The sequence below is a fragment of the Nilaparvata lugens genome, chromosome 1, assembly GCF_014356525.2.
Source record: "Nilaparvata lugens isolate BPH chromosome 1, ASM1435652v1, whole genome shotgun sequence".
Classification (NCBI taxonomy): Eukaryota; Metazoa; Arthropoda; class Insecta; order Hemiptera; family Delphacidae; genus Nilaparvata; species Nilaparvata lugens.
In genome coordinates this window covers 38,799,336-38,825,408 of record NC_052504.1, presented here as the reverse complement: position 1 = coordinate 38,825,408, position 26,073 = coordinate 38,799,336, and the positions used below count along the sequence as shown (strand labels likewise).

The 26,073-nt window shown below is 34.6% G+C and overlaps 1 protein-coding gene across 2 annotated transcripts in view; it reads left to right on the top strand.

Moving 5' to 3' along the window:
* LOC111058609 (tensin-2) overlaps nt 1-26,073 on the top strand; it is a 433,706-nt gene that overhangs the window by 12,050 nt on the left and 395,583 nt on the right. For both annotated transcript variants that reach the window (XM_039433079.1, XM_039433069.1), the window contains one exon: nt 3,101-3,204. In XM_039433079.1, coding sequence (XP_039289013.1) covers nt 3,101-3,204 — 104 coding nt within the window. The remainder of the gene's footprint in view (nt 1-3,100; nt 3,205-26,073) is intronic.

The window sequence follows — 26,073 nt, the reverse complement described above, 5'->3', positions numbered from 1 at the left end:
TTTTGATACTGATAAAAATAATTGAATTGGTAAAAGCCAATCCAATCTCAATCTCCACCCTTCATAAGGAGCTCGCAAACGATCTAGGCTGCCTTTGAGTAAAATTATTATATACCATTCTATATCAAAAAGTGATATGAAAGATGAGAGGCTAATAAAAAGTATATTATTCATGAGGAAATATAAATTAACGAATCTGGAATAATCGATGAATAGTGTCGAATTGGTGATTGGGAACTAAATTAATAATTTTGTCAGGTTGGCATTAAGTTGAGTTGACTTTGTTAGGTTGGCACCAAGTTGAAGATTTAAATGCATTTATCGCGGAAAAATTGATTGGGCACTGCTACTTCAATCCTGGGAATATTATATTATTAGCCGTCAGGCTCCCTTCGCTCGCCATATCCGTTTAGCAAGACGTTTGGTCTGGACCCCCGACTGGATTCTCCTAACATATGATAAAAATGCTCAAATTATGAAAAATGCAGGCGAGCGAAGCGAGCCTGCTGTTCTCATTCCAGAACGATCCAGACGGTGGTCCTGGCTAGACGGATATGGCGAGCGAAGTGAGCCTGACGGCTAGTAATAATATATTACCCTTTTTCGTTGTATCAGAGCTGAACATCCCTTGAGACACAAGGAACAAAAACAACGAAAAATATAGCAGCAAGCAGCTGTTACCAGTGTATGACTCCAGTCACGTGACTGGAGAATGCTGCACCAATTTTTGCAGTGAAGACAATATTGATTTATCTCAACTTCGATTTCTGAATTCCATACTATATATGCTTTTTGAGAATTGCGGTACTTGAATTCATGCAGCAATGAACATTTTTTTAAACACGTTTCATTCTCATAAGTAGGAAGAGACAGATTTTTGCAATGAGGAGAGAGGTAGTATTGTTTTCTTAGGCCTGTTAAATAATTATGCAAATATGTTTAACGAAGAAATGTCAGCGGTTCTTTTAAACTCCGTATGAAACACATTATGATGAATGCAACCACACCTACAACTGAACGTGGTTTAACGTTAATATGGTGCACCTGGTCCTAAATTTGTAATGTACAGAATAAGCATCGAAAAAATTACTCACACTGCTCACACATCTTTGTGAATAACATCATCATCTGTGCGCGCAAGTTTATAAACTCTCATAATGAAGACTCACAGTAATCATGCTATTTTGATACTGATAAAAATAATTGAATTGGTAAAAACCAATCCAATCTCAATCTCCACCCTTCATAAGGAGCTCGCAAACGATCTAGGCTACCTTTGAGTCAAATTATTATATACCATTCTATATAAAAAAGTGATATGAAAGATGAGAGACTAATAAAAAGTATATTATTCATGAGGAAATATAAATTAACGAATCTGGAATAATCGATGAATAGTGTCGAATTGGGTGATTGGGATAATTCACTCCAAAACTTTGATCCAGGAATTCCTACTCCTCTTAAATACCTCATATTATGCTAGCACCCAAGTAATTGAGTGCAATGATTATTAAAAACACTATTCGAATTTTGTGAACTATACACTCATACTTATATATATATATATATATATATATATATATATATATATAATATATATATATATATATATATATATATATATATATATATATATATATATATTACGTTTTTCAAGATTTTTATACTTGATATGTTCACGCCTTCCCTAAAATCTTTCCACAGCCCTAGGAAGGCGCTTGCCCAGTCTTGGAGCATAGAATTTCCTGATTATATTCTTTCCACAACTCTACCTTTGTAGAGTGTTCATCAGTTCATATCTAATGGGCTTACTAGCGACCCCCTAGGTTGAAGAATTCGCTCATGAACTGTTGTATTGTACTCTGAAATCCGCAACTTGTAATTATACAGAGTTGGCGGGATAGAAACAGCTAAATATTTCTTCTACAAGTAAGATTATGTCAGAAGGTTCCATGCGGAGGATCCTATTCAAATTCAAAAGAAAACTAATTTCTGTCGCTTCAAACGTTTTGCCCGCCATCTCGGATTCGTCATATGGATCCATCATCATTTTGAATCCAGCTTCATTTAGAATCCAAGTTCATTTTTTGAAATGGGTCGTGGTCATGTGATACTTGATTTGGATACAGAATTTCAAAAGAAAATTAATGGCGAAACCCGCACATGAATATCTCAAACCGTTTCAATGATCTCAACATTTGAAGATACTAACAAGTGATACTAAAATGAAATAAATGAATACGTACATTTCAATGTACTGGATAATAGTTATTTAACACTTATAGTAGCTTCCACTAAAAAATTTAACACTTTGAACAAAAACAATTTTCCATAGCAAATTTTTCAACGTCATAGCAACTGCTATCACAAATGGTATTATTAATTACGCGTATGTTGCAGACATACAATAGACAGTCATACAGACGTTAACGGAAGCGGGAGCTTATGAATTAAATAAAATGTTGTGTATCATTCAGCTGAAATCATGAGTCGGCGCATAAATATCTGTCTGATAGTCTGATGATAACTGCTAAATATCATCAGCTATTTTGGGTGAATGGAGAAATAAAAGAAATAGCGTGCATTTAATTTCAGCTGTCTAAATGATAAATCAAAGCATTTTTACTTTTCTTGCCCTATTACCATAGGTAAGGAAAGTATTGCTTTCCGAAAAAAATTAAGGTACCTCAATTTCTAAATTTCTATACGTTTCAAGGTCCCCTGAGTCCAAAAAAGTGGTTTTTGGGTATTGGTCTGTGTGGTGTGTGTGTGTGTGTGTTGTGTGTGTGTGTGTGTGTGTGTGTGTGTGTGTGTGTTTATGTGTGTGTGTGTTTATGTGTGTACACGATATCTCATCTCTCAATCAACGGAATGACTTGAAATTTGGAACGTAAGGTCCTTACAATATAAATATAAAACGACTTTTGCCTCCAGTAAGTCGCTAACGCTTGTTCAATCAAGCCTATTTATATCTCTATCTTTTCTGTCTCAGTTTAGATCGCCAGATTACAAAGCATTTTGTACCAATTTTCTACCAATTCCAGTTTCAGGCTTTAAAAATGCATACTAAGAATTTACATTTCTGTCATTTTTCTTTCAGATGGGAACGATTTACCAGACGGTTCGTGCTTTCGCCGTGTTATCGCCAGATCAGAAAGTAAAAGCAACCTCAACTCTCGCACTGCTGCTATAAGACCCGCAAAGGTAAGTAAAGTTCCATATGCTCTACTAGTACTGTATTAACTATTTTTTATAGATTGGAAATTAGTGCAATGGACGATCCGTATTGTTGATCTGTTTTACCTGTTTGATCAATCCTTATCTGTGCAAGCGCTTGAATAAATAAATAAATAAATAAATAATTTTATTCATGGAGGCAACAGGTAAAAACCCATTTTGCCTCCTTCACACATTACAATCATACACTATACAATCCAAAAATGTATTTTAAGAATTAAGTATGAAGAAATGTTAAAAAACAAGAAATGTAATGTAAGTGAAATAATAAGAAATGGAAATTGAATGAATCAAAAATACTAACAAAAGTATGTCAAATGAATGAGAATGAAATTAAATATAAGATTTTAACAATTTTAGAAAACTTGAAATCAATAATTACTGTATTCAATTAATCAATAAATTATCAATAAACTACAATAAATTAATCAATAGGCCTGAAAAATAATTATTCAATTGATCAATAATTATCAATAAATCACAACAAATAAATCAATATTTATAATGAGAAAATTGCAAAGGTAATTAATTAAACCCTGAACTTTAAAACTTAATAAAGTCTGTTGATTCAAGTTTAGCCTACAATGAAAAGAAAAATAGAATGTCTGTGAATCACTACCACATAAAATTAATGAAAGAAAGAAATGCAAATCACGAAATGACAAATCACATAATATTATCGACTAGATCGCACGCCATCCTACGGAATTTGTACGGGGAGAACCAAAAGATATCCAAGTGCTGAGAACAACTATTGAAAATTCTCTGTGCTCTATTCAGAGGAGAGTTATAATGACTCACCGTTCTGGAGCGTGAGATATGAAAAGAAAAGGTCGAACGGCGAGCAATGGTATTTATATAAATATTAATTTTGGAAAGCAGATACGGAGAATCAATTTTGTTATTTAAAAGATTATAAAGGAAAAGAAGAGATTTGACGTCACGTCTGACTTTCAGTGATTTAATTTCAAACATACTTCTTAAAGAATTGGTAGGGTAATCAAACGGGCAGAAAACATTGTGCTTTTTATAATAATACATCTCAAGAATTTATTCTGCATTCGTTCTAGTATTTGAATCTGTTCATTATAATATGGATTCCAAATTTCGCTAGCATATTCCATCAGGCTTCTTACAATTGATTTGTATAACAGTACCAAAGGCACTATGTCTCCAAAGGGTGAGCATGTCCTCAAGATGAATCCCATCTGCTGATTAGCTCTGTTAGATATGTAATCTACATGTGCATTGAAAGAAAAATCAGAACTGAAAACCACTCCAAGATCCTTGAACGATTCCACCTTTTCTAATGGTATACCATTTATATGGTAAACATGTATGAAAGGAGAAGACTGTCGAGTAAAACTCATGAATTTACATTTTCCTACATTATTTTTAGTTCATTTGTAACACACCACTTGGACAAATTGTCAACGTCAATCTGTAAATCATAACAATCTCTCAGATCATTGACTTCTTTGAACAACTTGACATCATCTGCATACAAAAGACATTTTGATTTATTGATAACAGATGGGAGATCATTGATGAATAAAATAAAAAGGAGTGGCCCAAGGTTAGAGCCCTGAGGTACCCCCGATGTGCACTCAAAGAATTCTGATTTATATTGTTGAATTTTTACATATTGTTTTCTTGCTTGAAGGTAGCTCTGAACAAGATGAACCAGAGTATCGCAGAATCCCAACACTTTAAGTTTTCTTATCAGAAGTCTATGGTTGATAGTGTCAAAGGCTTTTGATAAATCTGTGTAAATAACATCAGTACGCCCTCCATCATCTAGAACATGTGACACTTCATTACTAAAAACCATAAGATTGGAAACAGTGGAGCGACGAGGTAAAAATCCATGCTGCTGGGGTGAAATAATTCTCTGACCCTGATCATAAATTATGGAATAAATAACTTTTTCAAAAACTTTAGAAAAACAATTTAAAATAGAAATTGGCCTATAATTTTTTATATCATTTCTATTTCCAGATTTGAAAACTGGAGTAACCCTTGCCACCTTCCATTTTGAAGGAAATTTACCCGTCCTCAAAGATAAATTAAAAATAAATTTCAATGGCTTTATCAAGACTGCGGCACAGCCTTTAACAATAAAAGTTGGAATCGCATCAGGACCCTCAGAGCAGCCAGACTTAAGCTCATTAATCGCAGACAGGATGTCATCAAAAGAGACTGACCCAACACCCCCATTCAACAATGAGCAGCACTCAGACATCTCAGGAACCCCCTCTTGTGCATCAGGTGTATCAGCCTCATAAACAGATTTAAAATATTTAGAAAACCCATCGACGATATTTGCCCCACAGTAGGACTCTCCGTCAAGTGTCATGGTCGACTCCACAAAAGAAGTTTTTCTTTTCGAATTCACATACTTCCAGAAATTTTTAACATTATTTCGCAAACTATTTTGAATTCTACTTAAATATGCCTCATAGGCTGCTGAAATTCTAGTTTTAAGAGATGCTCGTAATGTTTTAAATATATTATCATGATAGGTGAAGTTCTTCTCTTTCTTGAACACTTATTCTTCAATTTCAAATCAGATATGATATCATGTGTGAACCAGGGAGGATACTTATTATTTGAAAAAATCACCCTCCTCTTAGGAATGAACTCATTGAAATGATGGTAAAGTATTTTATAAAACTTATCTACTGCAGAGTCAACGTCACCACTACAAAAAACGGAATCCCAACTGCAATCACGGAGACTAAGATAGAGACCGAGAAAATCTCCTTTATGATATTCATAATGAAATTCAGGTGGGTGGCTTGAATTTAGCCCTGACGTCGTCACTGAGTATGAGGCATCCACACATAACGCAGGGTGATAACCATCTTCAGGGACAAGTGGATCATCGCTCTTCATTACTTTTACTGGAAAGTTACTCAACACTAAATCCAGAGTTCTACCAAGCTCATTTTGCACTGTGTTATATGATACTAGATCATAGAATGACATGAAACGATAAAGAAATTTTACTTTAGGTGAACCAGAAGAGAGATCATAAGTATTATTGTCAATTTCAGGTAAATTGAAATCTCCAACTATCATTAAATTCCCACTGAGAATGCCATTTAAAGATTCAATATATTCACAGTAGCCAATAAAAATATTCGATGGAGTTGACGGTGGAATGTAAACAGCATTTATGTGATAATAAGTTGAGCTCAATTTTAGTCTTATCCCTACGGTATCAAAACAAAAATTATCATTCTGACAAAGCTCAATACAGAGCTCAGATTGTAATGACCTTCTTACTGCAATAAGAACTCCACCTCCCCTCTGACAGCCATCACCCCCGCCCCTATCACTCCGATAGACAGCATAGCGATCGTCGAAAACTTCACTGCTGATTATGCCACTGTGCAGCCAAGTCTCAGTCAATATTATCAAATCGTAATCTGCATTTAAAAGTGAATTATAGAAATTAAGGAACTTTGTACGAAGTCCCCGAACAAAGTTAATAATGTTCCGAATAAAGGAACGAAGGAAATAATGTTATTGTTCCGAATAAAGGAACAATATAAATTCATAATCAAATAATTTTCATAGTTTTTAAAAATTTGAAGGAAAAGTCTGAACTATTTCTAGGATATGTTCACCTCGTTCAAGAATTTGTTCATACATGATATCAATTGATAGAATGCAAAAACTTTTCTAATAGACTGATAACAAGTAATCAAATTTGTTCTCGCACTCTCACCACGGTACTTCGAAAGTTTGAAGTAATAATAAAGTGGAGCTATCAATACATTTTGGATCGCATTACGTCTATTAATTTTGGATTGGATAAACAATAACAAAAATAGTTTTTATTGATCTTATCAGCTTCTTGAAGTCTCACAATGCAATAAGGACACCTTGGATTCGCCAGTTGTATAGTACATACATTTTTTATTATTGAGGAAGTGGTTGCATCATAGCAAAGCTTAACCGTCCAAGTTTTTCATAAAAATAATGGTTTGCGGATCGCTGCTCATTCTATGAAACAGTTATAAAACTTCAGTTGAGAAGTCTTGAACCCATTAGAAAGCCTCATTAGAGATTTAAACCTTATTAGAACGCATTTAACTGTAGCTTGGTACTGAAGTACCAATAGAACTTGCAAAAGCTCTTCTCCACTGGGGCTAAGTTTGTTTAGTTGGTAATTGGTTTCGCCGACCAAGAAGTGGCAGAATACTTTCAATGAAGGACATGGCAACATGACTATATCAAGGGGAGGAGAATTTCAAAGAGTGGTTTAAATAATACACTTAGTGATGACTGAGAGAGGAATCAGAATACCACCGAAGGGTTTGTTGATATGATCAACATTGATATTAATTCAATATGAACTATCCATTCAATAGCTGGAACAAAAGCTCTTAGCTACTTCTCCAACAGTGGATTCTCATCTCAGAGATTCTAGGATCTCAAAATAATGGGATAAAATATCAAAGAGCTATCACTTTTTGATATCAATGTATACAAATAAAAAAACTCGAACCAACCTCTAAGATATTTTTTAAATATTTCTCTTGACTTTGTACAGTATTTCCAATGCATTATCACATAAGCACTTTTATTCTTTACTAGCTTACCCGGCGAACTTCATACCGTCAACAAGTCAATGTATCTCATGTCACACTTGATTTTATTTGGTGATTCATGAAAATTATCTGACAATCAATATTTTCATTTAGATCTCAATAGGGACTTCCTATGTGACTGGTCATGCAGAATTTATTATTCCGAGAACATATTCTTCTCACTAAATTGACAGTAATATCTGTCAGTAAAGTGTTGAATTAAAAAAAATAGATAGGTTAAATCAGTGATTCAAAGATGAAAATTATGTTTTCATAGTTGTTGATTGTCAATAGATGGTCCAGGAAATATGCGATGTACGATGAATTACATAGAATTCCATATTCTTTCCATCTTCCATTCTAGGATGAATATAAGCTAAGATAAATTAAAAAAAGATGTAAATTATTCTGTCATTCTTCAGTAATTTAATGAATGCAATATGAACAACTCTTTTTCATGAGGTGAATAATTTTTTCCAACATTTTCAAGTTTCTCAATGATAGGGGAGTGATAATTATTTGTATAGGTCTTCTAAGGAACCATTATCTACAGCTGGTACCAATCAACTACACTTCAACTACAAACTACCGTTTTAATACCAGTACACAATTTATCAAAGGGTGACGTGTTTATTACAGCTGGTAGCTAAATGATATTATCACAATATGATTTTGAATCATGATCATCTTTCCGTTCTTCGGTAGCCGCTCGGCCAAAAATTTTGAAAACATAGGTCTGTAAAATGGGTTAATAAATTATTATTATTAGCTTCCCTATTAAAATTTCTGGTCAGAAACCATCTCCAATATTCACACAACATATTCCCTAAGTTTCATGCCGTTCTGTCAAGTAGTTTTCAAGTCTATAGGGAACAAACAAACAAATAAAGATACAAAAACATACATTAATTTATATATATATATATATATTATATATATATAATATATATATAAGCGAAATGGCACTCACTCACTGACTGACTGACTCACTCACTCACTCACTCGCAGAACTAAAAATCTACCGGACCAAAAACGTTCGAATTTGGTAGGTATGTTCAGTTGGCCCTTTAGAGACATGTGCACTACAAGTTCACACTTCCAGCATAGGGAAATTAGCATTGAAAAATTACCTTGACCGCGACTTCAAATGCGTGTAAAAAAAAAACGGTGCTTGTACAAAATTTAATTTTTGGATATTCTGCCGACACAAAATTCATAGTTTATTGTCAATTTTTTTCAAATTTTTTCGGGCTTGTGCACTACAAGTTCACGGAGCCCCTTTAGAGGCGCACTAAGAAATCTTTTGGCAATATTTTAACTCTAAGGGTGGTTTTTAAGGGTTTAAAGTTCGTCTTTTAGCATGTATATTCTTCTCATTCCAATATCTTAAAATTATAATTGAAATGTCCTTACCATATGTTAATATAGAACTATAATCTAGAGAGAGTACCTCTTCGAAACAGTTGTTCTGGTAACTGAATTAAAAATTTTGTCCGGTTGGCATTAAGTTGAGTTGACTTTGTCAGGGTGACACCAAGTTGAAGATTGAAATGGATTTATCCAGGACCTCCTAAATACCAATTTATCCAGTACCTCCTAAATACCTATTTGGGAGGTCCTGATTTATCGCGGAAAAATTGATTTGGTACTGCTACTTCAATCAGAGCTATTCCTGGGAATATCATATTACTAGCCGTCAGGCTCGCTTCACTCGCCATATCCGTTTAGCCAGACGTTTAGTCTGGACCCCCGACTGGATCGTCCTAACATAATCATAAAAATATGACATAACATTAAATGTTATGTCATAACACACCTATCAAATTTGAAATTTGGTAGGTGTGTTCAGTTGGCCCTTTAGAGGCGCAATAAGAACGGATTTGGAAAAATTTCCAAAGACGCCCAAAATCTGCGTTTTGGCGTTTTGTAGCGTTTTCTCAGCTTTATCGAGAACAAATGAACAGAAAATGTTCAAATTTACTACAGAAGCTCAGCTGGGGTGCAATAATGTTGTGTTAGAAGGAATTTGAAACAACGCCAAAGATACTCCCAAAATTAGCATTTTCTCAGCTTTTCTGCGTTTCCTCACCTTTTTCAATAATTGTTGGAAATATATTTGAAAAAATTTAGTTCACAGGTTTAGCTGAGGTGGAAGAATTTTGTTCGCCAAAGATACGCCGATATAGTAACAGGTGTTTTTCGAGATCAAATTGACATAATACGTTCAAATTCGGTACAGAGGTTCCGCTGAGGTCTACATGCAGGTGAGCGAAGCGAGCCCGCTGATCTCATTTTTTGACGATCCAGTCGGTGGTCCAGGGGGCGGAGCCACCTGGCTAGACAGACATGGCGAGCGAAGCGAGCCTGACGGCTAGTATATATATATATATATATATATATATATATATATATATATAATATATATATATATATATATATATTTATATAAATATATATATATTTTATAGATTTATTATATCGAAACTGATTGTTGTCTGATAGATTTCTTCATTAATCGATTGAATATTGAGAAATTTTAAGTAAATTTTGAATTTGAAAATAGATAGTGTCTCTAAATCATTCTGATTCATCTCAAATTTATATCTGAGGGCTTGTGATTTCTTAACATAATGCATCGAATTCGTTTTATATTCCGAAATAAATTTCTTCAAGTCATTGAACCTCGAGTTTGGCAGAAGCATACTGATGATACTGGAAGTCTACGATCTGGCTGAAGCATACATGATTTGATACTAAAATGTATCATGAATGTTTCCAAGTAGTATGAAAATTATTTCCATACTTCATCGACATGAGCTGTAAAATAAGCTTTGTTGACTTGCTCGATGCCATAAATAATGCAAGCAGATACACTCACATAAGTATGAAAATATGAAAAGTAATAAAAGAAATCGCAACCAGCCGTGAAATTTGATGGGGAAGTTGGCAGCTCTCGTCAACATAAAACTGGAACTGGAAAATGAGCGTCGTTGCCAAAGCTACCACCAGATTGCCTGCCAATTACATTTCTTGATGATGATTGACACTTCAATCAGTAGTTTCCTGCCTAGCTCCAACAGCCAATCCCTTTTTCTCCCGCCACAATCAATGCTTACTCGTTAACGCGGTAGGCTGGATTGTATTTCATACATTTTCCTCGACCGTGATTGAATCTAGACTATTTTACTACAGCAGGCTGTAGTAATATATTTTTCCTACAGTTACGTTGAAAAGTGGCCATTGCTGCACTGATTACAGAACGCAAAGAATCACTTTTCCGCTCTAGTGCGGGAAAAATTTTTCTGCACTCCAGATTTGCAACATGGCAACGCAAAATACTTAGTAGGTTATATGGATCAACAGTGCAGCAAAATCAAAATGAAGTTGGTAACAGTGACTGGGCTGCTATAGTGAGCAGAGGTGCAACGAAGCACAACACGCAAATTATTACTATTATATATTATAACCAAGGACAACGAGGACTTTGGGATTTAAGGATTAAGGTTTTTATCAATAATAAAATTACACAGAAAAACATTTGATGCATTTCAGGCAATTTTACCCCGTAATTACCCACTTTTCATATTCAATGGTAACTGTAGGAAAAACTTTATGTGAAATACGTGCGCCAAGTTCCTCTGCTGCACTCAAGAAACCATTCCGCCCTCGCCTACGGCTCGGGCGTAAACGTTTCTTTCGGTGCAGCAAACTGTCACTTTGCGCACTAGTTGCACAAATAACTATTTCCTACAGTTACCCGAAAAAGTGCTCATTCCCACATCAATTATAGTACCGTACGCAAAATACCTTATTCCCACACCCAGTGCTGGAATGTAGGTTTGAGTGCGGCAAAGTACTTTGCCGCACTCCAAATTTGCAACATAACAACACAAAATAGTTAACACGCTTTATGACGTTAGAGTGCGGCAATGTATAAGAGATGTTGGTAAACCTGAATATGTTGCTGGCTGGAAATTTTTGTAAAACAGCTGATTATTACGGCCAGATATTGAAACAGTAAATAAACAAGAAGTTTTAATAGTATTCAATATCAGTATTTTATTTCTATTCAAGTTATCATGAACGATTTTTTATGTGTGAGATTCCTATATTTTTAACTAGAATACATTGGAAACATTTATCAACCATTTTTATGATCAAGGAATCAAGTATTTATAGATCTTTATTTACTTTTGTGGTTAGGTTACTCTTGTTTCTGATACTAAGGCTGTGATTGTTATATTTTCAAAACAATAATGTATCCATTAGGTTTGAAACATAAATATTCACACTTCAAAAAAATTTATTCAGTTCTTCAACTCCCCGAAACATCTCTACTCACATTTTCGTAGAATAACTTTAATGAATGCCGTTGATGAATTAGAAACAGAATACAGAATAGATGTTATTGAATACTGTAATCAAAAACACTGGATTTACATCCCGTTTACTCAACAGTAACTTGAATGATTGAAGTTCAGCATTTCAGGTAAATGTAATGTCTATATAATATAATTTAATCACGTTTTAAATAATGCAGTATAATCTTAATTATACGTTTCACGCTGCTACTGGTCGCTTGGCCAGAAAAGCAGAAAGGCCAAATTGACACGTTTACTAATGTATTTACAAGAAAAAACAAGCTGAAACTATATTTTTACACTAATTGTGTATAATATATCATTCAGACTCAAACTTGAGAATATTTGGACCTGGAAAAAATAGTACACATGAAAATTTCATAGAATGGTCAGGTTAGACTTAAGTCTGTCCTGAGGGCTCCGGAGATCACTAGCCTAATCATTGATCAGTCCTGGGCATATTAACTTATTTATTTATTTACATTAATAGAAACATTAAAACATAAGCTTACAGCTTTGAACGCATAGACAAATTAATCAATAAAACATATTAATGGGCACCATATAAGTATAAGCAAAGTTTTGCTGCAAAACTTTTGTGTTTTCGGATAGGAAAATATTAAACTGTTAGTCACGGGTGGAGTATAACGTTTGTGAGGCTCATTGATGGCTCAAAATACATATTATCCAGACAAGTGATATGGCCATTTCTACACTTGCTGATGACTTCTTGTAGATGAAGTATTATTATAATTGAATCTCATGTAGCTTAACTTTATAATATTCATTCTATTGTCATTTAGACTGAATTTGGAATAATTCTGTTGTGGAATGGTTGCAATATTTATTATCAGCATTAAAAATACTAAAGATTTGCACAAACAAACATTTTATTTGGTATAGGACATGTTCACCATCTATTACTGACTTTTCACATGAAAATTAATTATTGAATTTAAACTTAAATTTTTCAAATGTACAATTATTAACAAAAAAGGGACTTGTGCTCTATAAAATTGGTGGCCGTTCCTGGTGACATCTGGCAAGCAAGTGGTCTCTGATCTACCCCTATTCTCTACAATCATACTTCTGTATTCCAAATTTGCATATCATTTAAATATTCAACTACTATGCCATTACATAATCAAAATAGTCCATGTCAATCTGCTAGGCTATTACATAAATATTTTGTGTTATATTTTATAATCACTCAGATTACATCTGGTACATGAACTGAGTAGTGATAACTTACAAACTCTTATCATTTATATAAATAATGAGGGTTATTTTTGAATCGACTTGCTTTTACTGCCAGTCAGTTACTGCAATTTGATTGGCTCATCCAAAAATTACAAAGGTATCCATGTGCCAGATAGAATATACATACTTCCTTAATATTTTCATTCATTTTACATATTTTGTACATGCTCATTTGACACAATAAATATTTTTAAGTTTATTAAGTTTTTTTTCCTTTTACAATAACATGCCATGTGGTTACCAAATCCTCTGGTCGAATGCTATTTCTTTACAACTAAAATTTGCCACAGGTGTCTGGCTAAATTTCAAATTATACGGCTTGACCGATTATTTAGGTGGCCGACCAGAGCCTAACCTCAAAAATTTCTCATTTTATATAATCCAATAAATAGCAATAAAATTCTTTTCTATTTGGCTGTTCGAATTGTAGCCAGGATACCCATTATTATCCAATCTCGCATTGGTTGATATCGCACCCGGCGATAACAAAGCAGCTGTTTGCTAGAGACCTATAAAATCTTTTCATTTAGCGATTTTGCCAGCTATTCAAGATAATTTGTTATATAAGCGCCCCCGAATTTGAATTCGAAATATTTTGAGAATCAATAATGTTTTTAATACAAATTCTTCCTCTAACACATGAACATAACATAAAATATCCACCAAAAACACTTTCAAAACTTTACAACAACTTGCAGACTCTTTCTGCATACGCCCCTCTAATTCTCATCAATACAATAACAAGTTCCTCCTTATCAACATAAAAATATCATAAATATCACATCTTAATTCCATTTCTCCCTTCTCTAACAATAATACAACATTTTCAAATCTGCCGCTTGGCAGTGATACCAACTTACATCATCATAACAACAACATTTGATTCTTATACAATAAATCTCTTTCTAAATACATTTGAGTAACATTTTTGGGCTCATACTTCATTTACAATTTCTAGGTCTCTTATTCTAATAACATTCTCTAGATACAGGTACAATTTTTTGCTTTGCTATATTCTTGGATTTGGCTTCATTTGGTAACTGGTTTCGCTTGAGGTTTTGGTATAATAACGGGTATTTATTATCTAATCTCACATTGGTTGATATCGCACCCGGCGATAACAAAGCAGCTGTTTGCTAGAGACCTATAAAATCTTTTCATTTAGCGATTTTGCCAGCTATTCAAGATAATTTGTTATAAACTATAATGCAGTTGGAGAATCCGGAATCCTTATGCTTTTGGAAGATTAAAATTTGGTACTCTCGAACACAGAGAGTTTGAATTGATTCATTTTGTCTGTCATTTAACTTACTGAGAAATTGAATTTTTGATTTGCTAAGGTATTTTTGAAATTTGGTTTCAATTGAAATTTTAGTTAACTGGAACAGTTACGGGCTTCCAATACCTCTAAATCATTGCTTAGAAGATTCTTTCAGTTGCTGGAAGATTGATTTTCTGGTATTTTATCATTAATATTGCTCTAAGAATAAAATATGAACTTATTTCGATAAATTCATGTTTGAAATGAAAAATTATCTGAGCTCTCGGGGGGGGGGGGGGCAGCCACTGATCATAGAAAAAATGCATTACCCCTGTGTCTGATATATCTTCATACACACTTTGAATAACATGAGTGAATACATCTTTATTGGATAATTGCAGGGAGATCAAAGATTTTCATTGTGAATTGTCTCTTACAAAATAAAGATCAATCAATCAATCTTACAGGAGTCACTCTTGTAACGCATTTTGAAGCGATGAAAATGTAATGAGCTTTGATGAGTTTTTTTCCAATCCCAGAGTTTTGTTGGATAACTTGATCTCTTTTGAATCAATGTATCCTTGGAAAATTCAGTAGCACATTCAACATAACTTTGAAATCAAAAACAAAAAACTTAAGGATAAGAGACCATCTAAAAGCATAGCGGTAACAGAAATTTTCCAATGGAGCTGAATGATGAGTAGAATGACGTTGGAAAGCTGCGATATATCTTTTCCCAGACTTGAGTTGAAAGTGGGGGATTAGTAATCGTTGAGCTAGCTCATCAACCCTGTTTGGGTCATTTTTCAGAACTCATCTTCATTCAAGAATGTTCACAAAGAAAATGACTTCTCCTTGGGAAGTGGAGATTGGGCATCTCATTCCAGCATCTTATCAAAGCTTTACAAAAGAATATTCTCATAATTCGGGCTAGATTGAGCTCAGGAACATTGACAACAGTAAGTAGAATAATATTTTTTAAATAATGACTAATGGTAACTTATATACTTATATATATATAATTTGAACGATTTTGGTCCGGTAGATTTTTAGTTCTGCGAGTGAGTGAGTGAGTCAGTCAGTCAGTCAGTGAGTGAGTGCCATTTCGCTTTTATATATATATTTATTACTCACTCACTCACTCACTCACTCGCAGAACTAAAAATCTACCGGACCAAAATCGTTCAAATTTGGTGGGTATGTTTAGTTGGCCCTTTAGAGGCGCACTAAGAACGGATTTGGAAAAATTTCCAAAAATACGCCCAAAAATCTGCGTTTTTCCAGCGTTTTCTCAGCTTTATCGAGAATAAATGAACAGAAAATGTTCAAATTTAGTAAAGAAACTCAGCTAGGGTGTAATAATGTTGTGTTACTAGGAATTTGAAATAACGTCAAAGATACGCCCAAAATAAGCGGGTTTTTGCGTTTTCTCAGTTCTTCCATCAAGAGTAATAGACAGAAAATGTTCAAATTTGGTACAGAAGTTTAGCTAGGGTCTAAAAATTTTCTGTTGAGGTGACTTTAATATTTCATCAAATATACGCCCAAAATCAGCGTTTTTCTCAGCTTTTCTGCGTTTTCTCAGTACTTTGACTTTCTGATGGAATGAAGCATGCTCAAATGAAAAACGCAGGCGAGAGAAGCGAGCCTGCTGATCTCTTTTCTGGACGATCCAGTCGGGGGTCCCCCGGCTAGACGGATATGGCGAGCGAAGCGAGCCTGACGGCTAGTTTATTACAAAATAGATTCCAATCATAAATACGAAGAAATATTCTCATCAATGATCTGATCAGAGGATATGTTTACTTGGCTCCAATGTGATGATAATGATAATTACCACTTTATTCTTGAATAATTATCAGGAAATAGTCATCTTCAGGAAATGAAAAGGATATTAATGCTTCTACATTTTGTAGGACTGGGTCTTGATTCTACGGTTGCAATGTAATTAAGATAATCTCACGATTGGACAAAGAAGAAGATTATTATTTTCATCCCTAAGCACGAGTGGTAATTGCTTAACCAGGGAGAGAGAAGTTTTGTAAAACTCTGATAACGTTTAGAATCAGCTCTCAAGGACTAAGAAGCCAATCAATCCTACTTTTTTTTATTAAAATTTCACAGATACAAAACATCAGATATATTTATAAAATAGAACTATAGGCCTAGTACCCTTTAAAATTGATAAAATAGTAGATACATTACAATTTGTATTCTTGTTTTTTAATATTTTATTAATTTTAAAGGGTACTAGGCCTATAATTCTATTTTATAAATACAAGAAAGTAGCCCTGAATTCATACATTTAAAAAAAAACATCAGATATAATAACGTAGTAGACTGTATAATCGAAAATATAATACAAATAACATGTGTATAAAAGTTGCATCGTACAACTGTATTAAGAGCCGTTACCGGGCCCGTCTAGTGTTTGCTCGGTATACGCATCCCATAACTTATTAGCTGTTATTGCTTCCAGTACTTTTATGTACCCCAGATATCCCAAAATATGATTCCCATATCAAGGGACTGCAATAGGACTAATAAATCGCGCTATTCTTGCTGATAAATTTCAACGTAGCTGAAACTGAAACAACTTGATTGACTGTAAGTTACTTACGGTACCGATTAAGACAAAAATGGATGATAAATTTATAATAGAATTATTAAATAGATGATAATATCTATATAGAATAAATAATGATGCAACAATGTAAATAATCATATTAAAAGAATAGTTTATTGAGAACCCCGTGGCGACTGTGAATAAGATTTTCAAAATTCTTCAAACCTACAAAATTTCATTTTCCTTGACTTTAGATTTTAGAAAATGTCATTTTCCTTTGACTTGAATTTACATTCTAATAAGCGAGCTTGAATGGCCTTGTGAATAACGCCATGTATTGTTTAAACTGGATTCAGTGAGAGCCGTTCTTATGCAAAACATTTTGATAGCTTTTTTTGTATATTGAAATACCCCATTCCATGGACATGGATTCAAACTTCCGAAAGAGAAGTTAGGAGTGCGACCCTTCGCCTGCTTCAGTTTATTGGAAAATAGCGCTTGTAAAGAGGTCTGGAATAATCTATTCTTTTATACACGGTCTCTTGCAGTGTAAACTTCTTTTGCAATTTGAACATAATGGCTGGGTGGATCCCATTTTATCTTTGCCTTTTTCTAAACTGTGTTTGGAGTCCAGAGGTCCGGCTACGCCAATCCTGAATCGCTTACAAGGGCGGAATATCTTTGGAATTCTAATTCGAGACTGGACCATATCACTTCCTGAATGCTAATGAAATTCTTTAGAGCAGATACGTTATGTTAGAGTTGACCGTTCTGAAGTATATTCAATGTAATTGGAATATTTATTATTATTATTATCATCATTATTATTATTATTATTATTATCATCATTATTATTATTATTATTATTATTATTATTATTATATTATTATTATTATTATCATCACCACATCAAAATTCAGTTTGTACGAATGAGCTCTTCTCTAATATGGTACAGTGGGGTACATTCTAGTGAAGCATTAGTGCAAACTTGTACAGTGCATCTCAATTACTATTTCTTATAATTTTACCTATATCATTGACGATGACAATATGAATACTCAGATAATTTATTTTGCAGTTTTGTCTTGTATTTTTCATACCTGTTATAGTTTTGTATGCGTTTTCGAGGACAGCAAATTCAATTCATTATGAGAGCGTTCAATTGATTACTAATCGAATTCATCATATTGAAAAACTGAGTCAACGATGCATAACAATTTCGTGAATGATGAATTAGATATTTGTAGCAATGAATAGATTGCTTGCTGTTCAGTTGGTAGGTTTTTGAGAAAGTCTGAGAAGTTGACGTCGTTGGTTTGGCTTGGTGGAGTGTCCTGGCATGTGAGAACCCCGAAAAGCGAAAAGCGAGCACTCAAGCTTCAGCAGGAAAAGAGGAGGGAATGCCTGAGGGAAGAAGCGAACAGAACATATATCTATTGTTTGACGTTGGCCATTTTGCTGACATTATTCTTCAATTTTGCAACTGGATTTATGGCTCAGATGTTTTCCAGAGATTTGAATTCATGTTCGGTGCCTGGAGGACATCGTGCTTCCGAAATCGCTGTGAATTACGGCCAACAAATCGACAAGAAAAAGCATTAATCTCAATTTTCCAACATTCGCTACACCGATCATTTCATTTTGAATCTCTCCTCTGGAATTTGCATTGAGAGGTAAGCTATAACTGTAGAAAAAGAGAAAAATGTAACTGTGGATTTTATGAAAAAGTAATGTTGACATATTGTCAAGAATAAGGAGAATGTGAAGTGGACTATTAGGGACATTACTCTTATAACATGATTTGGTGGCAAAATTTCTGTCATAGTGAGAGCTATGATTTCTCTTTTCTCAAATATCTTCAAAAATAGAAAATAATGGTGCTCAATCTTCTCAATGTGAACTACTTCGTTCTAAAAGAAGCTTCAATTTTCTGACTCACTAATATCGAGATGCATCAAGCAGGATACATATGAATTCCAGATCAGCACGATGTTAGAAGTAAGTTTAATTACTTGATTGGGGTTGGTGCAAGTGGATTGTTGTCGATGTGTTGTGAATAGTTTTTGTCAAATTAGAAACACTGGAGGATGAGTCATTCGATTTTCAGTCAGTCTTTATGATTCACTCATTCATAAATAGCTCATCTTCGAAGCAGTACAATACTGTGTAGAGTTATCTGCCATGATCAATAAATTATTATTTTCGTCGGAATAGTTTGAGAGTTACTATACCTCTCCAATAGCCACTCAGGATGAGAGCTGGTACCATATCACTTCAGATATTGCTTGAATCCAACATTAGAACTCAACGATTCAATCAATCAATGAGAAACAATTCTAATATTTGTGACGGATACCATAATGAGTCTAAATAAACGCTTCTCACTAGATTCTTCTGAATTGGAAGACAACTGTGTTTCTCGAGATTGTTGGTCTCTGAACAGCTCAGTAAAAGAGACAAGACTTGATTCTTTGACAGAGTATTTACGAATCCACTTGCATATTGGATCAGACAGTCCATAAACCGAGAACATCTTGAGTGGAGGTGAGTAAAATATTTTGTAGCTCGTAAAACTCCTTCAGACTTTGACAGAACGACTAAACAATTTATTACTTATTCAAGAAGCGGTTCAAGTCTTGCCTACATTAAAGGTCAGTTTGGAACGTCATACTATAAAGTGCATTCAACCAGCTTAGCTGTGAATACCATAAAGCCACAGAATAGATTTTTGTCTGGATCGTGTATTACTATTATGTACTATGTTTCATTGGAGACATTCTACTCACTTACTGAGTTCGAGCTCAATTCCTGATCAGAACCTGACATTTTGCAAAATCATTCAACCCGCAAAAGAGGTTTTTGAAATAAAATAATCAAATCTAAACATAGTCAGAAGTTATAGGCTACTTGAGACATATACATTTTGGAAGACCAAATTTGTCTTCTGTATCCTCGATGTCAGAAGCCTATTAATGACCGTGAATATTCTTCGAATATTATCAAAATTTTATGAGTCCTTTAAAATATATTTATACTGGAGTACTTCGTGATAATTCATTGAAAAGTATCATACATGACAGAGAGAAAAAATATGAATATGGATGTTATAATTATCTTCCATTCTGGTGAGTACTTCGATGGTCATGTTGGAAAACATATTTCTAAGAGAAAAAAGAGATGTCTAAACCACTCTCAATTCGCAGCCAAATGGAATTTTAATTACGATAGGATTGAAACAACAAATCTTCAATATTCAAGTGATATTGTCTTTATCAATTTTATACTTCTTTCACATAGAAATTCATAATCAATTATTATGAATGTACAAAGCTCTCATTGTGTTGATGCTTCGATAGCTTTATGACGTTGATCTCCAATAACAAGAGTGTTACTTCCAATCACCATACATTGTGCTGCAATTTCATTCCATGGATATTTCCGTTGTGAATCAATAACACACCACTCGAGATGGACATGCTATGGACGCAAAGCTTGAAATGGGCACTTACGCTGAGTGACACAAGTGCTGAGGGAAAAGTAAACGAGCTGAACAAGAGAATTGATTTAGCGAAGAGATGCTTGTTTTGAATCCGGGTGCCATAAAGCAAAGTGAAATGGAGTCGGTGTGAGTGCTGACAGGGATTGGTTGAGCGCTGAGCGCTGACCGCTGACTGAATCTGTCCGCCCGGTCTGCGATATGCAAATTTCTTTGTGGACGGCTACTGCGGCGGTGGCTTACCGGTCGGAAAAAGTGGCATCTCCCGAAAACCAGCTTATTCGGGCTATCGCGGTCCATTGTGTCTCAACCCGGACCCGAATCCGGCTCAGTGAAATATGGGAACAGGTTGCAATAGCAGTGGCGCTCTGCTCTGTCCGCCGAATTATCGGATTGCAACCGTATTGTTCTTCCAGAGCGAGCCACTACTGTACAGTCATCGCTAACGTGCAAACTTCCCATCCGATATTATTTGCGACCGCATTCGAGTATTCCAAATGTGGCCAACTGGGACAGCAGCTGAGAGGTGACAAAGAGCGCTCTTTTGTCGTTCATTTAAAAGTTGGATGCTTTTCTATTCTATTGAAATATTTAGTTTTGTGCTAAAAATTCATTCAAATGGTCTGAAGGTTTTTTCAAAGGGAATTTCAAATTGCAATATAATAAATTTTTCATTCAATGTCATGGTGAATGAGTCAAATTCATCGTTGTGAGAGTATGAATACTTGATTCTCTTTCCAGATTCGTAAATTCCTGTCAAGAACAGACCAGTTGAAAAAGCGATTCGTCGATGAGGCATATTATTCCAATAATGAATCTTTGCACCACTAAATGATCAGTTTTGAATGTGTTATTCACTGTTCATTTCTATTTTTATTTTATGTGTTCGTTTTATGTTTCTATGACTCATCCCTTGTCTGCTTGTCAGATATACAAGATATGTTATTATGAATTGAATTGAATTATTGTTCTATGAAATTCCAGTTCAATCTCTCTATGGATCAATAACTATTGATCCATCATTTGCATTAATTGCATATATATTCAGAGTAGCTCTCAGATATTTCGAAAATCCAAATTCCAGAATAGCTACTGTTGTGTAGCAGCGCTATCATGTGAAGTTTTATGATTTCCTCGTTTGTGCAATTAGGTGAAGCTCACACCCCTCAGTGCTGTTACTAAAATTAAACGATGGTTCGAAAGTTTCCTCTCCACTGTGCTTTAATAAAATAAGCATGAAATATGATGTACGAACTCGATTAGAGATAACTAGAGAACATTTTGCTCTCTAGTGGTGTGCTGTGCTGCATCCCCATCGCGCTGTGTTAAGTCACCCGACTATAGTCAGATTCATTAGAACTGTCAGTATTTCTTATTAATGAAACCAATGCTCCTTATTGAAATAATGCTGACAGTTTAGGGTGAATCTCGCAATAGACTAGACTGTGCTTGCAACTCGCATCTAAATCAACGTGAAGCCTACTACCTGGCTGAACTTTGCTCATTACTTCACAAGTTTGATCAACATCTGCTCTGGCATCGGTCGTTGCAATAGCTATCAAATCGGTGACTGTTCCAATCACTGTCCACCACTAAATTATGGAATAAAATGTTCATAGCTTTCAATGGGAACTTTCCTAGTCTACTACAACGGCCACATCAAAAAGTGCTCAGTTGATATTCCATAAGCGATAAATATTCCAGTATAAAAATATTGACGTCTGGTCGAAAATAGCAATCAAATTTTTTCGACTCTCAGGTGCAGTTCTCCTAGCTGAGCTTGAATGATACGTGAAAACTCATAGCAGCGTGAGGCAACGCAACGATAAGCAATACAATAATTCTACATTGATCACTCATATCAATGCTACTAATTCGTATTTTAATAGAGCGATCATAATACTATCGGAGGAAAATTTGTTCATGTTGTATTCAGCTCTGGTGGGAGCTGCGCCTTTGGCGAATTTTCCACATGGAACAATCTGAATAACGATCAGTGGGTGTCTAAAATTGCCAAAATATCGGATTTAAATCAGTAAACAATGATGATGGATTGTTGTTTCCCAAAAGAAAGTGAGGAACCAAAAAATGATAGGAAATCCCTGTGGATTGTACTTTGTTACTACTCAATCCTTCCACATGACATGTTTTGTATAGCTGTTAATTATTTGTGTTCTGGAAAGCGAACTTCCCAGTAATGGAAAATGCTGACTAGACAACCCATATTTATCTGAGCAGTGTATATAACGACACAGCAGCCGTTATTCTAGTGAATATCTTTTATAGTCGTAAAAATTTATCACATCATTTTGCCAGGTTAATTTTCGCCAACGACGGCAGCACTGTTTATAATGAACGGCAAGCTATTCGCGGCAACAAGCTTGATGAGATGCTCCCTCTGCAACTAATACCCAACCGCACTTTCTGCCGCCACATTTGTGTATTCACCACCCCGCCACTCTATCATCGTTACCCGGGAAATGTGTCCTAGTAGGATACCGCATTTGTTTTAATCGAGAAACTTCCAATGTGTTTCAATTTTCCAGTATTGTGTGCTTGTGACTATTTTCAAATGTTTGAGCTATTGTGTCTACACCGTACACCACCATCTGGGATTAATTTGTTCGCCGCCAGCATCAGCCTTTATGAATTATTGTTACAGTTCAGTTCATTAGTGGCTTTTGGAAGAATTGCGAATTAATTAATCTCAAACACCTCGCATCGATTGATATCGTATGCGCTAGATTTCTACTTATTTTTCCACTCCTCCCTGAATCTCTAATGTCATAATTATGTTGAGCGTTACGTATCTCAGCTCCCAATACATAGATTCAGAACATAATAAAGCTTTTCCATCATAGATATTGAACATTATTTTCATGTATCACAGCCATGTTTGTTGTCACAGGTGTTGCAGGGTTAGTCATAAGTTTCAGAGGGCGAGATTCCACATCTTCAGTTCCTTGGACAATCCCGATATACCAATTGATAATTATTAATGAGAAATGTACTTTGAATATAAATGTTCAAGTATTTCTCCAAAACATAATCATTTTTAACACCGATAGCATGGCAAATGTTCAATTTGAGTGGAAGAAATAGTAAAAGAATGGTCTTTAGCTATTCCAGTTTTAACTTTTTTAACTTACACTATTATTCAATTATACATTCAATCGACAATGAAGGTTTCATTCAATGAATAGCCACTATCCATGTTCAATTATTCAACTATACTGTATTTTGAACTATTTTGGAAACTAATCCAATCTTGCAAAGCAAATGAAAAATACTATTTTCTCCTCAAAAAGTTTGTTTAAAAAGATCCGAAAAGATCTAGAAGAAGAATATCAATAATAATTATACTCATTCAACGCTGCTTTTCATAACCATCATCACGAATATCCTTCAGTAATGCTTTTATAGCTCACTTCCTTTTCAAATAATAGCACATATTACTCTCGAATTGGATCTTTTCAGAGATAAATTACTTATGAGACTCTGTCCAACTTGTGCGTTTTCTTCGAAAAAACGGAATTACAATATCGTCGATAAGAGATAAAACCATTTAAACATGGAGTGGACGAATTAGTCGAATTCCACGAGTAAGAAGAGTAGAGTGAGAGTAAAAGCGAATGAAATATCTTCCTATAGGAGGTTGAGAGCGATGACAGTACAGGCTCATCGGCTCATTTCCGTGGCAAGGCAGCGATTCTGCTCTCTTGTTTCAAATTGAGAACGATAGAAAGGCCATTGAAGCTGCACGGATGAAGATGTATTCGCGAATTATCGGAGATTTATCGAATTTCATAGCACTTGAGCGAATTTCTTGTCGGTCACCCCATCCACTTATTCCACCCATCTCAATGCGGCGCTCTCTTCTTTTTCTTTAAAACCTCGAAAGATAGATTGCTATGGAGCGATAAAAAGAACATTTTCTCTGGCATTACTTATACCTTCACGCTTTTCAGCTCAACTCTTCTTACCCCGGTCTCTTTTCAACTTCACCTACATTTCTTGTTCTGAGACAAATTGAATTTCAGGATTAGAGGTGAGTGTCTAGAAGTAATGATAAGATGCTTTATTGTGAATGTGATGTCATCGAATGCCGCGTGTATCTTCCTTCAATCGACAGAACAGGAGCAGTCTTCAATCTGAAGTTGACCCAATTCTTATCGTCATTCTGTTTTGAGCATTACTGAATACTGAAAGTGAGGTAGCTTTCTTTATATAACGATCGTTTGAAAGTCTGATATAATAAAAAGAATTCCATGTCAGTATTAAATAAGATATTGAATATTCCATGGTGAATATATCTCCTCACTTATAAATTGATTGATAGAAATTTATCTATTCACATGCATAGTGAAATATTATGAGTTTAGTAGCTTGATATTGATCATTAATAATTATTCTAATTTATTGGAAATTGATTGGAATATTAAAATTAGTTCAGAAAATAGTAACCCAGCATTTATAGCTTTGATTCCAGTTGATGAGTATTTTCGCTTAATGCTCAGATTGATTGAATAATAATAATAATAATATGAGCAGCTAAGAAGAAATCGTGCGATATAAACGTTTTGGGGAAGAAGTGCAAGTTGAACGCTTTTCAACTTTCACCTGATGTTTAGCGCTACTTTCGACATAGCAGATTCATCCTCACTTCATAATCCAAACCAGATTGCATAACATGGATTCCATGCAGTCGCTTTCGATCTGCAGTCACTGTGCCAGTACTGATAGTAATGCAGTCACTTTGCCAGTGCCCAGAGCCATGTGCTCGACACTTAGGACATGTCGCTCAAGAGTTATTGAATGATTCCATTTCCTAGTCACAGCATGTGAATGGAACAAAAGTTGAAGTTTAGCGACATGAAGATTGATGAGAATAATGTATTATATTGAGGAGGACCCACATTGACCATATTCTTGTAAGAATCGGCTACTTTGTATGTAATTATAAGCAATCAAGCAATCAAGTAGTCAATAATCATGAGATGATATTAAATCACTTGATAATCATGGTCTCATCAAGGATTGTAGGATGTAAGTCTCATTCATTTTCAATTAGGATTCATTTCAAAAAGAAACTTTATTCTATGTTAATAAGAAAAAGATAATGATAATGAATCTCAACCTACATGTCTCTCACATTATTTTATCAATGGGAAACTTCAAGAAACTTATACAACAATTTGATAATCTTGAAACAGTATTGAAAACTCCCAATCAACAATGATTATCTACGAACGTGATTCGTGGTAGCTTCACACTTAACTTATTGGTTTTTAAGA